The 13,870-nt window shown below is 40.9% G+C and overlaps 1 protein-coding gene across 3 annotated transcripts; it reads left to right on the top strand.

Annotated features, from left to right (window-relative positions):
- The first annotated feature begins 239 nt into the window (after nt 1-239).
- Nucleotides 240-10,411, top strand: LOC131671777 (mediator of RNA polymerase II transcription subunit 12). Of its 3 annotated transcripts, none has more exons than XM_058948489.1 (4): nt 240-378; nt 7,120-7,342; nt 7,415-7,564; nt 7,654-10,411. In XM_058948489.1, the coding sequence occupies exons 2-4, from the start codon at nt 7,128-7,130 to the stop codon at nt 9,593-9,595; spliced, it is 2,307 nt and encodes a 768-aa protein (XP_058804472.1). In that variant the 5' UTR covers nt 240-378; nt 7,120-7,127; the 3' UTR covers nt 9,596-10,411. The 3 variants fall into 3 exon arrangements, with proteins under 3 accessions (XP_058804472.1, XP_058804473.1, XP_058804471.1); XM_058948490.1 differs by lacking the exon at nt 240-378 and adding an exon at nt 505-630; XM_058948488.1 differs by lacking the exon at nt 240-378 and adding an exon at nt 5,726-5,779.
- Nucleotides 10,412-13,870: the final 3,459 nt, after the last annotated feature.

Raw genomic sequence — 13,870 nt, 5'->3', positions numbered from 1 at the left:
GGCTTCGCGAGGAGAGAAGATCGGGGAGGGGAAGGAAAGGGGGGGAGCTTGCGCAAAGCTTGGAGCAACGAAAAAAGTATCGTAATGAATGAACTGGCCTTAGGACGGAGGCAGCGTCTCCGCTTGCCCTCTCTCTTTCTCTCTCGCGTGTCCCGCGCGCAGAGACGCGCGGGAGAGAGAAAGAGCGACTAGTCGCGCGCGGGTTTTACTGGCTCATTCAAGCCAACGAGGCAGTCTCGAACGCAGCACGTTTTGCCCGCACGGTGGCCCTGACTTTCGCGCTGATAATCTGTCTCTCTGTCTTGGTGTACATATAGTGCGTGGGTGTGAAGTGCATTCTATCGACCACGGCCAATTATGGAGCCCGGGCCAGTTGCGGTAAGCCCGTTGTTTCATTCGCACGTTTGGTTGGTCGCGAGCTATTGTCGATTCAAACTTGGATTTGTAGTTTAGATTTGTAATAAGAATATCGCACATCGGGGGTGTCGAAATGGTGAATGTAAGGAATAGTGAAAAATGAGTAGTCGCGGAAAACAAGCAAGCGGCGTAGAAGGCAGACATAATAACACAGAGCAAGAATAAAACGCACTAACGTTATAAAGGCTAATGGCAGAGCTCGCTAATAAAAAGGTATAATTTATAGCGAGAGCGCCGCTCAGTTCTCTCTCTCTCTCTCTCTCTCTCTCTCCCTCTCTCTGGCAATAAACATCAGTGCCAAATAGGGCCTAAAGCCGAACGCGCGCGAGCACGTGATACGAGAACACAGAACAATTGAATAATCGCTGATCGCGGAATTATGTGGAGTATTATGTGGAAAGTAATCGCTTGTGCTCGCTTTCGAGCTTGCTTCTAATCTGTACGCATACATAATACAGCGCACACGCGCCTCCTCTAATTGGTCGAGCAGCATTTAGTCCAAGCTGTGCGCGGCGATATGAGAGATCGCATACCGCGACAAGTTTTGCATGCGCGCACAGACCGCTCATAATATTCTATCCTCGATCTAGCCTTATTCGCATATAGCTACTCGTAGCCTGCGGCTTGAGAAATTATTGAAGCCACGGAGTTTTCCCTTAGTTTTTTCGTTCGTTCGCTTTACATAACGAGGCAAAACTCGTTTCTAATTGTACAAGCGTCATGGAAAACGTATAATGCGCGCACGCCAGTGAAAGGAAATGAGCGCCGAGTTTTGATGAATGAAACGAACCAGAGAGGTGGCAGAGGGAACAGAACCGGTCCCTCTCTTCGTCAATGAGCGATGCAGCACGCGACGCTATCTTATCCGAACGTTGCTCAACTTTTTTTCGGCGGCCACTTCCTTTGAGACAATCTCTCTCTCTCTCTCTCTCTCCCTACTGCTGCTTCATTTCCAACTGTTGATGCGCTCCTTCGCTCCATTCACGATCGGCTGCAACTCTGCGTTGATTATTCGTTCGACAACCTGCTCCACACGTTGAAGCACTTTGTGCTTTTCATTAGTAATTTGCACCTAACAACCACTTTTCCTGTTTCATCACTCGGAGCACATATCGTTGCCATAATAATTTGATTACTGCTAGGGTCTGCAATATCCATTAGCCCATGTAGGTATGTCAAAATTACGAGCACGAGGAAAATGCGTTCGTCGATATTTAAGTAAACGAGTTGCGAAGGCCGAGCTTAAGCTTATATATTTGGAAGGTAAACAACACAAAGAAGAATGTTGGAAAGAAAAAGTTGTTGGCACGAGACAGATAGTCTTGGAAGGAGGTTGAAAATACCAATAAATTATTACTCTTAGTCGGACGGTGTACGAGTATGCGCTTCCATCCTAACAGCATCTTTCGATTTGTCGATTTGTCGATTTGTCGAGTAACGCACAGACATAGCTCGTATCAAGTTGTGCGGCGAAGCGCGCGCGGGGGCGTGCAGCGCCTCGAGTTATATTTTCGCTTCACAACCTAATTCAGCAGTTCTAGAGTTACGCATTGGACGGTAGGTTTTGCCCCAAAAATAAAGTCTAGCCCGAAAGAGTCCGAGAGAAAACTGGCGCTGCAGCTTGCAATGGCCTCCTCGCTCTCGTAGTAATGACGAATGCGCCCCTGCTCTTGGCTGCTTTGCTTTTATCCTCGCATCATTTTAGACAGGCGTATTTTGTTGTGCCTCTCGTGCGGCCCTGCCAATTGCTAATTGCCGTGTGGCGTTGACGAGTTCACTTGAGAATGGACTCGCCGCCGCTTCGGCTAATTGGATCCCAGTTGTGCTGCTAGCCAGCTCTTGCTGCCAGGGAACACCTTATTCGACTTTCCGCATGAAATTCCCCTCCGGAATTCATCTCATTTTCGTTTGTTTTTTAACGTTAACGCTGATGACAGTCTAACGGCGAGTAAAAACAGGCCTAGCGATCGTCTTGACTTTCGTAGCTTGCATTTTCCTTCTTTTTCTTCCAAGCAATTGCACTCTTTGCAGCACCTCGCATTTCAAACAAAATTCAAATTACCAGTAGATCTCAGGAGCCAATTCAGGCAGTCCAACTATCAACCCATCTCTAATTTCTCTAATCTAATCTCTACTGACGCTAACCAACCTACGATTTCATGATCGTCAATTAAAACCAACTGCAAATCAACAAATAATACACAATCGTTTCTTGGTTAGCATATCATTTTCTCATTACTGCGATCCTTTCATACAGACTTTGCGGAACACACTTATTGAAGATCTTTTGCATTCGTAATCAGTTGAGCCAGCTGAATTTGTGTATATCGATAAAATCGTAAAACAATTATATCTCCTTCGCCAGTAGATAGGCATTTCTCGCTTTGACTGCGTGAAAGAGAGGTAAAAGAGAAACAGGAGGCGGGCAATTGACGCCGTGAGCGCGGTTAGAAAGGTGAGCGTCGAGAGCGAAATAAGGGGGTAAAGTAGGTGGAGATTGCCGGCTTCGCTCTGCCAATCGCAACTCTATTTTCCAGTGGCGCGCGCTTTTTTCCAATTCGCACGCGCCAATCGTATAGCGCATGCTTATGTTTTAGTTCAATGCTATCGTGCGGATTATGAAAGGATCCTTTTGTATTTCTTTTCTTACGTTCCTTTTGCAAATGGTCATTGAGGTTTATTTAGTACGCTCGAACCTTTCGCTTTCAGTAGTTTACACATTAAACTTGGAAATCTGTTTGTTTATTGTCATGTGGCACAATGCGTAACTTAAACAGAACCCCAATGGAAATTTATCTATAGAAGCGGGAAACATATCTTTCAGTAGAATTAAATACTTTGGATCTCATCAAATGTCGATTTTCATTTTTATTTTGTCACCTTATAACCAAAAATACTGTCGAATAGTCGGTGAATATTTCTGCTTCAAAAACAACCAAATACTTACTGTTTTTTTGCTCTAATTGAAATTATTATCATTATTATTAGGAATACACAAGCGCGCGTGCATATTATAAACTCATTGAAACTCTTGGATATGCTAGTTTTGAGATGTGATATTTTTCATCCATTCTCGTTTCTTACTGATTAACTTCTTTCATTGTTCATCAAACTGTAGCTTTATCGTCGATTCGCCAAGTATCCATTTACATTTGAAAACTTCAAGTAAAAACTTCCGTAATTACAGCAATTCCTGCAGTTCTATAACTAAAATATGTAATATTTTCATAAATATATTGTTATATTTTATGGAAATTAATTTGATCTGAAAATACGTCCATTGATGAGAATTATCTCCTTGCCATCATACATTTTGAATAGATGAGATATTTCACAATCAGAAGTGTTGCCAAATCTTGTTGGAAACAAGTACAATTTTTTCACTCTTTACTTGAGACAAGCAAAATATCCTGAAAATTCTTTTTCTCGTTGTATAGAGTCGAATGGCTTTTTTACGCGTGGTATCCAAATATTTCCTTGTAAATAATATCAACATGCACACATAAATGTGATACGAAGACGAGAAAATTCATACGGTAAATATATGAATACCGTAAGAACAAAGCGAGCAAAGCAATCAAAGTTACATATATAAAAAAATAATATAAGAATAGCAAGAGCACAGCAATACCATGAACGGACCAGAGAGTGAGAGAAAGAGAGACAAAGAAGCTGCTTGTAGACGCGAAAAACCTGAAAGGAAATCGTCGGTTGCGCCAATCGTGGCTGCGAGTATACCGCTACGCATTTGCATTCGTGTCATATACGCCAATGGCGTTTATAAAACGTGGGCGTATCGTGTGTAAACGGTGCCAAAGTCGAGCCTTTGGTGTAAAATTTTTCGGTCAAATTATACGCATGGGTGATGCAATCGACGCGAATAAAACGGAAACTATACCTTCTCGTTTGCAAAAAATCTCTCTCTCGATATATGTGCACATACACGGGCAGACAGAATTTCGCACGTAGGCGAAGTTTTTGGTTCACCAACTCTCTCTAAGATGACTTTGTGTTAAAACGTAGAAAAACCTACATTAATTATTGTGCATATAATTAAAATACTATATGTATACAGGTGCGCAGAAAATGTCGGTGCATGCGCCTTTTTTCAACAAACGGCCTGTAAACTTTATAATCGGACTCGCTCTGTAACAGAGAAAGAGAGACTTGTATAATTCGTACTCTTAAAACGTTACTTCCTTTCGTCAACCGACATTTTCGTGCTGTGCATTTGACGAGATGAGTTATGCGCTATGTGCGTTTTCTTTTGCGATGACCAAGTCTACTTTCTGAGGATGAATGTATATATTTTTTTGGAACCAGATTTCATTGCAGATTATGAACATCGCTTATTTTGACGTTATTACTTCATTGTAGTTGACCGACTTAATATGCGATAATAGTTGTTGCTTTCGAGAGATTTTAATTTGAAATATGAAGAAATATGATGACACTGGCGAAAAAAGATTATTTATTTATTAAATATCGAAACCTATAAGTTTTTATAATTTTTCTATAATTAATTAATCAATTCATCAATAAACCGACTTAAAATTTAAGAAGCATGCCTGAAAATGCGTCCACAGCGTTGATATCACGTTTTATTCGTTAAGTCTTAATCGCGGCTTACACCGTATAGAAATCAATTAATTTTGAATATCCAAATGTTATTATCAGAGTGGTAGGTAGAACTCGGTATAAAATGCGTTCAATTACGACCATTGACTAAACATTATCGCGAAAAATTCTTTTGAAGTCATCCAAAATAACTTGCTACAGAACATCGAAAAAGTTTATTTCCGTTTGACTCCTTTTTCGGACGGAGCTTTTATCATTATACACAGTTCAGACTTGAATCTCCCGGCTAAAATTGAAAATGACAAAACAAAACGAAAAAAGAATCGTTTCTATTCTTGAAAATATATTGTCGATCCAAAACGGAAAGTCCAAATTAAAAACAAGAGAGCTTGCAGCTCAAACATAAGCTACGTGATAGAAGTAAACGGTTAATCTTGTATTTTCGCGAGCTTGCAAGCTTCGGCCACGTCGAAGCATGCGCGCGCGTATCGGGTTACAATTGCAAGCAAACTTCCTTTTAAAGCTCATATTTCCAACTTCCAATTTGGTCGGACGGTAAAGTCCGAAAATAGTCGAGTAAGTTACGCACACAAGCGCACGGAAAGGCGGGGAGGAAGCTAAGAAGGCGCGCACGTGCGCCCCACCCGCGCACAGCCCGACGACGAGTCAAACTGCCGCGGCAGGCTCTCGATTTGACTCTTGTGAACGATCTCTCAGTCATCCCGGCGTCGTTCGACTGTCGCGCGCGCATTAATGTTGCCGGAAAGTCAGTTTCCCGTCACAGGTATATCAATCGCCAATCGAAAAGTGCCCAATTCAATCATCAGTGTTTTTTTTTCATTTAAATGGTGTGCGTGTGATTGTGTACCGTTATGTGCAACTCTATTCTTATACTAGCGAGCTCACACTAAGAAAATTAAAGAATATCCGACAAGATGACAATTCGCCGGGTGGCGTAATCCCAAATACGGCCTGAGAAATTTGAGAGAGAACCGAAAATAGTGGCGCACGGCCAAACGTTCTCTCTCTCTCTCTCTCTCTCTCTCTCTCTCTCTCTCTCTCTCTCTATCGCGCTCTCGGACTAACTAAAAATAGCCAAAAAATAAATTGTACGTTACGCGGGTAACAGCAGCCACTAGATGATTCGGATTTTCTATTTGCACCATGGCCGCCACCCGCGACTTGCCTGAATGTTGATATTATCGTTAGTGAGGGAAGCTTTTCTAACAGGACACTTTAGGAAGAACGTTGTCAGTTTAATAGATCATTTATGAGCCAATAGTGATTGGTTATGTAAATGTGCACTAATGCGTAAGCGCATTGATGCTTCGTTCCTTTCGTATTTGCTGAATATTTAAGAAATCGAGGATAAAATATTTGGATAAAACCATTTGAGCTTGATGTTGTTCTCTGAAATTTTTTATTAATAATATTGGATTGATTTGTGAAAACTTGTGCTGTTTTTCGTCAATTGAAAATCATTGGCCGTTCAGTAACGTACTGTAGTTATGTGCGACATTAAATGTCACGAATAGTGAATAAAAAGCCACCACGAACATTCGAAAATTCTATTGTCTGCATCTTTGTTGAAGATTATGAAACGCATTATCGCATAGGATGACTAATTGGATAAGAGATGACGAGTAAAAAAGGGGAGAGCGTATATAGGCGCAGATGCAACTGAACGCGAGGTCAACGAACCTTTTACCATTTTTCTTTTACCCTTATGCAAGATCAACATAAAATATACGGGCCAATAAACGTGTAATTCTCTATAATCGATGACTTTCAAATTTATCTCGAGAATTGTCTTCTCGGATAGAATAAACCAAATGTCAGCAATGAACAGCGCGCTTGTATAAAAAATTAAGATATGACTTCATTTTTGTATACTTTCTCGTCTTAGTCGGGCATTAAAAAATTCTGGTTTGTTTCGCTTGCATAAATATTATTTGAGCTTGAAAGTCTGCGAGACAAGAATAAATACCGACGCGGCGAGTGCGTGTAGTTTTGCAATATCGTCAGTTAGATTCATAGCGTGACCATTTTACCACGAATCCCCAAAGAAACATTCCAAGAAAACTCCTAAAAATACGTTGGTTTTTTCCGTTTGCTGTTACATAGGGGGCATTATGCAAACTGAGGAAGTCGTGCCCTGCGCGCAATCGACGAGGTTAGAAGATTTGGCAACGACAGAACGTCTTCAACAACAGCAACCAGCATCGCTTCGCTTTTGTCCAGCGGTGCAATCATTTCACTTGCCTTATAATCCACTCGTGAGCATGGCTGTGAAGCAAGAACCACAGGAACACGAGGACGAACGTGCACGACAGTCCAGCACGCTCAGGTATATTATTGTCGATTCAATTTTCAAGACAGTCAATTAACCGATGCTTCGTTTGGTTTTGTTACATTACAGCGCGCAAACCGAGCATGAAGACGTACCGATTGAGCAGCACAAGTGCCAAAGCACAGCTGCTAGCGAACAGTCCAGTCCCGAGTTCGAGGTGCCGTCAGTCGTTCCAGCCACGGTGGCTTGCCAGCAGAATGGTTGCAAGAAACTACCCAGGTAACGTATATTGATCATCGACTCTACATTTTAGGGATTTTTACGCTAATTTCCTACGGATGACGTACACGTAGCTACAATAATTACAGCGGTACCTGCAGAAAATCCCGCTGGAAGCTCAAGTTTCACCACCAGGCTTTGCCATCCGAGTACTTGGATCACTACGAAGCAGCTCTAGCTCAGGAAGCAGCGTTTAACTCGGTAGCCCCCACAACGGAATCTCGAGTGGCAAGTCCTTTACCACCACAACCATTACCACCACAAGTTTCACCATCAGTGAATGTCGACGTGCAATCGTGGTTACAAAGACTCGCAGCGATGCAGAGTGAATTATACTCGGTACCAGTGCAATCTCAACCACAAGTAGCTTCGTCGAGAAGATCGGTCATAACATCAACGCAGCATGTGCAGCAACAACCGAGGCCACCGATGAAATATTCGGATCTACCTTACATGGGTGAAATCACACTTGATAATAGCAAACCAAGGCGAGGAAGAAAACCGAAGAAGGCTGACATTTGCCACTTGATTTACAAGAATTACGGGACAATTTTGCCGGGAACACCTGGTTTAGAGGATAGATCGAAGTTGCCGCAGGAGAGGATCGACGTTAGTAAAGAGCCTACGCCAGTGGCGACTGCAGTTTCCGCATTACAACGTACGGATATACAGAATAGAATCAGTAGTTTGCTAGAAAAACGATTGACGCAGGATCGACGTGCTTTGGAGTCGGTCGAGCAGGAAGAGCCGATGAATCTCTGCATCAGAGATTTAAACTTGCTGAAGATAAGATTAGGCGATAGACAGCAGTCGAGTGCGTTTGGTTCTTGTAATTCGAAAAGTGACGGTTCAAGTGATCCTGAAGATGTTGAATATCTTGGACCTACGGAACACGATCAGGAGTCTAAAAGTGCCGAAAATAATAGTCAGACGTTTGGCAGTAATGAGAACAGCGAGAGTAATGGTGTTATCGAAAACTCAACGTCTAAAGTTAATCCTAACTTGCTTTACTGGCCCAACACCAACGTATTCCTTCATCCTGTGGCTCTGCAATCACAGTTTATGTATTATCAGAAACTAGCTCAAGAGAAGGGTTTACCACCGAATCCTGAGGCATCGAAAGATCAACAGGTTCAGCAGCAGCAACATCAGCAACATCATCATCATCAGCAGCAGCAGCTGCAGCAGCAGCAGCAGCAGCAGCAGCATCAGCAGCATCAGCAGCATCAGCAGCAACATCAGCAGCACCAGCACCAGCACCAGCACCAGCACCAGAGGATCGTACCAAAATCGATATACTCGATGTTGGAAACGCATAAATCAACGGAACCAGTTCAAGAACAAAGTATGTTGTCACCAAGACCAAAACGAAACTCAACGTCGTCGAGTCAGTCACAATCGCAGCCGATGAAGCGTAAACGCTCAGCAATCTTTATCCCACCAATGCCTACCGAGAATAACAACAATCCTGCAACTGAAGTTAGTATTTGTAAGTTCAAATTTACTGGTGGCGCCAAGCCAAGTTTGCAGGAGAAGAAAAGTTTGTCCGTAGATTCGGGTGGTAATTTTCGTTACTACAGTGGCACCGGTGACAAGAGTATGCGAGGTTATGAGTTTTTTCCTCGAGAGGCACTGCAGCAACCAGCCAATCAACCAACCAATAACACTGGGGTGTTTTTAAAGGCGACTGCCGAGAGAATTCAACCAGCAATGACACCATGCCCAAGACCGGTATCGGTGTGCTCAACAGACGACAGTCGTAGTAGAAAGAGGAAGACTAGAAAAAGTATGCAAAGGGAGAAACTCGAGCAGACTTTTAAAGAAAAAGGGTTTCTCATTCAGACTCAACAACTGGAGTCTGCAGAGGGTGCCACTTACTGTAAGTTTCGTCAGTTACGGAAATTCACGAGATATCTGTTCCGTAGTTGGAAGGATTATTTACCTGGTGAATTGACGGAATCAGATGCTGCTGCTGCTCAAGCTGCGGCGAATGAGCTGCAACAAAATTTCATCGAGCCAAGTTTTAACTGACCTGCATTTAATGTGCGGTGCGCGCGCAATGCATTGTGTATATATTTTGCAATTGTGCAGTGACAGCTATTGTTGAGCCGTGAATCTTAAAGTGTTGTACACACACACACACACACACACACACACACACACACACACACACACACACACACACACACACACACACACACACACATGCTGAAAGAATGTGTATGTTATGCTTGTTATTATTTGAGCAGATGAGATGTGTCATTACAAATGGGAAATTGTAAATATTATCTTTTAAAAACGTTCGATTATGCGGGCATGCGAAAGCTCATTTATTCTTTCATGTTTTTTACTAAAAACGATATTTTTTATTTTTTCGCATCGCATTCAGTGCATTGTTTATCGTTGTATTTTAATAATTAATCGTGGTCTTCGCGCACTTTGTAAATAAATTCGTGTAAATATATATAAGCCTACGTTATAATGTGTGAGTGACAATGATAAACTTAGAAATGAAACAAGTGCATTTTTCTTGAAATGAGTGTAATTAAATGCCGTGCCAAAGACAAGAGACTGTTGTGTTGAGAATTTTCGAAAGTGTGTTCACCAAAGAGATACATATGTGTTTTATTTGTATATATTAAACAATAGGAGCGTCTATGCAAGAGAGCGACCGAAAGAACGAATAAAATCTAGTCCCCGTTTGTACTTTGTTAAAACAAAGCCGTTTCTCAAGTGCTTGATGGATTCAATGATGTATCAAGGATATGTAAATGGGCTTTTATTTTCTATAAATATATATACGCGCGAAAAATCGATAAATTAACCGATGGTTTGCAATAAAACACTTTGTTACTAATAACTACTCGAAAGTCTGTCACCTTATTCAATACATGGATAATTATTTTTTAGCGGGCTGAGAGATGCAGAAACATATTATAAACGGTGCACACGTGCGTATATGCATACGTATGTATGCAAGAGAGAAAGGAGCCGTATGAAAGAAAGGATTCCCATTCATACATATACGTCCATTCAGGCACCTCTTGCTCACCTTGAAGACCTTTTTCTTTCTCTCTCGAGAGTAACAGCCCGATAGACATCTTCCACCCAGACTCTTCTTTCTCCGTCTCTCTCCTCTTCTCTCTCTCTCTCTCTCTCTCTCTCTCTCTCTCTCTCTCTCTCTAGTCACCTTCATTATGATCTTTGCCCTGTTCTTCTTATATCCATCCTTTGTTTACCTTTCGATGTTCTCAGCTTGAAGATTACACGACGAATATACTAAAAAATATATAAATGCTCCTTTACATATGCAAACATATGGCAAGACAATAAAAATTTGAATGACGCTTCGGAGCATTACTTTTAAATTATTCAGTAGCTTTCGAATACAGTTTTTTCATTTAATCGAAAGTAGTGTGAGAACACAATGACAGATATGTATACAGTGTGATGTTTTGCACTTATATCGAATGAATATTCAATCACGATTACTCATCTTGCCTGCGAAGATTAAAGTCTTTCAACAAATCTTTAACCGAAAATCGAGCCAAAATACAAATTTATTTCCATATTCAACAGATAAAAAAGTACAACACCCATAAACTCGCATGCCCATCGATAAAGTTCTGATTACAGTTTTAAAGTATGTTATCAACATCCATCGTATGCCTTCAAACAATCGCTTAGAAATACGAAATCCAATAATCAACATTGAAAGCGCGCAACGTTGTATTGTTTCGTTGCTTTTTTTCACGCGCCTCGCAGATTCCCTAATACGGAACGTCAGTGTCGAAAAAGAGAAAAGAAGAAACGAAAGACTTTTGAGCGTTCCTCTAATACTCCTTTAATTAAGTGTATGCCACCCACTCGCTATTGCGAGCGAACGATGGCCGATAGGCATGTGCGTCTGTGTGTGCTATGTGCACGCGAGACAAATTGAACTTTTTCGCTGGCGAACCTGTCTCCCCCCTTTCCATGGTAGAAGTACACATGAGAGGGAGAGAGAGAGAGAGAGAGAGAGAAAGAGAGAGAGAGAGCGATCCTTCGTCTACCCGTGAGTCTGCGAGCTGAGGAGCTGAGGCCTGTAATCTTCGCGTGCATGTTATATCTTTTTACTTGACGCTTAAAGGAAAACGGGTTTTCGCTGTGATTTTTTATTTCGACCATGCGCGCGAGATCTTCGCAGGTATTACTTACTTTAAAAGCCTCGTTTTATACATACATATGCAAAGCTACGTATTCGAATAGTTCGCTTATATACAATGTTATATCGCTCGACTGGTTCCTCTTTTTATTCGGTTCGCTGGATTTAAATAAGACCTCACTCGATATCCTTTTTTTTTTGTTTCTGGATCGTTGACTGCGGAGATATATGGTAAGAAACTTTCTATTCAAAATGTTATTTTTATAACTACATCGTTATCTTACACTGAACATAAGGTTTCATGCACGAACGAGACAGTACTAAATTTAACTTGGCTGATACTTTGACACGTCGATAAACTTGCTTTTCTGTAACGAATAAGAAATTGAAGATGGCGTAATTGTTTTCATTAATGTGCCGTAAAAATATTTTAGGTAGAAAACCTAAAATCAAAAATAAAAAAAAACAAAAACTTTTTAATTTTCACCAAATAGGCAGCAACTGAAAAAAATGACATTATCTTTGTCGTGTCTTCATCATCTAATGATTTATTTAAGAGTCGCGTGACGGAGAAAAAAAAGAGCGTGGGCTGCGTATCGGCAGTACGTTGATTGAAATTACATGACGCGTACAGGCGACGATGTGTCATTTGACGACACCGTGCTGGCACAACGGAACAATCGATATTAATTAATAAATTATTAGATGGCAAGTATATTGTACCTTGATACAAGAAAACGATCATTGGAAAAAAAGGGAAGGTGAAACGAGTATAGGGAATAAATAAATAAATATATATATATATATATATATATATATATATATATATATATACATAACCGGAACTCTCATCGCCTACGCACTTTCAACGTTCGTTTGATACTGATTGCGAGCAAAAAACGCAAAAGCGAGAAGAAAGGCTGTATTATTGCTCGGTTATTATTAAAATACTGATAAAAATAAAGCCTTTGGCTGCGATGCAAAAGGCAAAAATATTAAAGTTTATGATTTTTACTTGCTACTTTCAAACGGTAGCAGCATGTGAACAATTTGCCATTATCAAGATGTTTCAAAAATCACAGTATCGTTCTCGCAGACGTACGCTTTTCTATTCCTGAAGTACAAGGACAATAAATCTTCATAATAGATCTTGAAACCTTTCTTAATTAATCTGACATGAGTTTGGAGCCGGCTGCCAAGGTGAGATCATCGTAATAAGGTAATGTTTTATCGGAAGCCTGTAAATATACTTTATTTGGTGATACATCTTTAGGAAGTTAGGAGTCGTTGAATATCTCTTGCTGAGATGGCAATTTCATTGTACCGTCTAGCATAGCCGCGACCTACTCCGCCTATTGATAATTAAATTGTCATTTAAACGAGATGCTTTATGAATATTATTAATTTATCGCAGCGTTGCTGTTGTTTTACTCGAGCGTAAGGTACCAAAAATGGGTAACCAGGATGAGGCAAGCCAATGACAGACGTACTCGGATGTTCGACGTTGATCAAGTGTGAGTAAAGTGTCCGTACGTATTTGCCTCGGACGACGTTGATACCGGTATTCTTGTCTAAAGCTAAATAAGTATATAGATAGCCCGTGCATAGGACTAGGCTTTGATTCTTGAGCCGTCGCTAAGGATGAATTCGCTGCCGTCGGCTTTCTCCATTCCCGGTTTTTCTTCTACGTTCGAAGGTAATTCTACGCCGAGTCTGACATTTCAACAGAATACAAAGTTTTACTTGTTTCCGAAAGAGAATGACTGGAATTTCGGAATTCGAATAAAAAGCCTATATAAATAGGTTCGGCTGGTTATTCTGCACACTTTAACTTACGGATAATGCCTGTGGCTGATGTAAACCTTCTTGACATATTCGCTTATCTAAATACCAATATCCAGCACCACGACAGTCTGATTACTAAATATCTTTGATATGCGATATGATTTGATGTGCATTACTCGACCACTGAAACTTTCGATTCTCTCGATCTCAGGAATATTCGAATCATTGACATTTCTGCGAGAAATCGGTTATTTTAGTTTCTTCGACGTTTAATAGAAGCTACTCAGTTCCACATTATCGCATATCCAGTGCCCACTATCGCAGCGTCACGTGTTATATCCTAAATTTCATTTCTATTTAGATCTCACAATTAGAAG

This window comes from Phymastichus coffea, unplaced genomic scaffold, assembly GCF_024137745.1.
Source record: "Phymastichus coffea isolate CEN01 unplaced genomic scaffold, Cenicafe_Pcof_1.1 PCOF00135, whole genome shotgun sequence".
NCBI lineage: Eukaryota > Metazoa > Arthropoda > Insecta > Hymenoptera > Eulophidae > Phymastichus > Phymastichus coffea.
The sequence above is the reverse complement of the archived record's forward strand: the minus strand, read 5'-3'. Positions and strand labels throughout refer to the sequence as shown.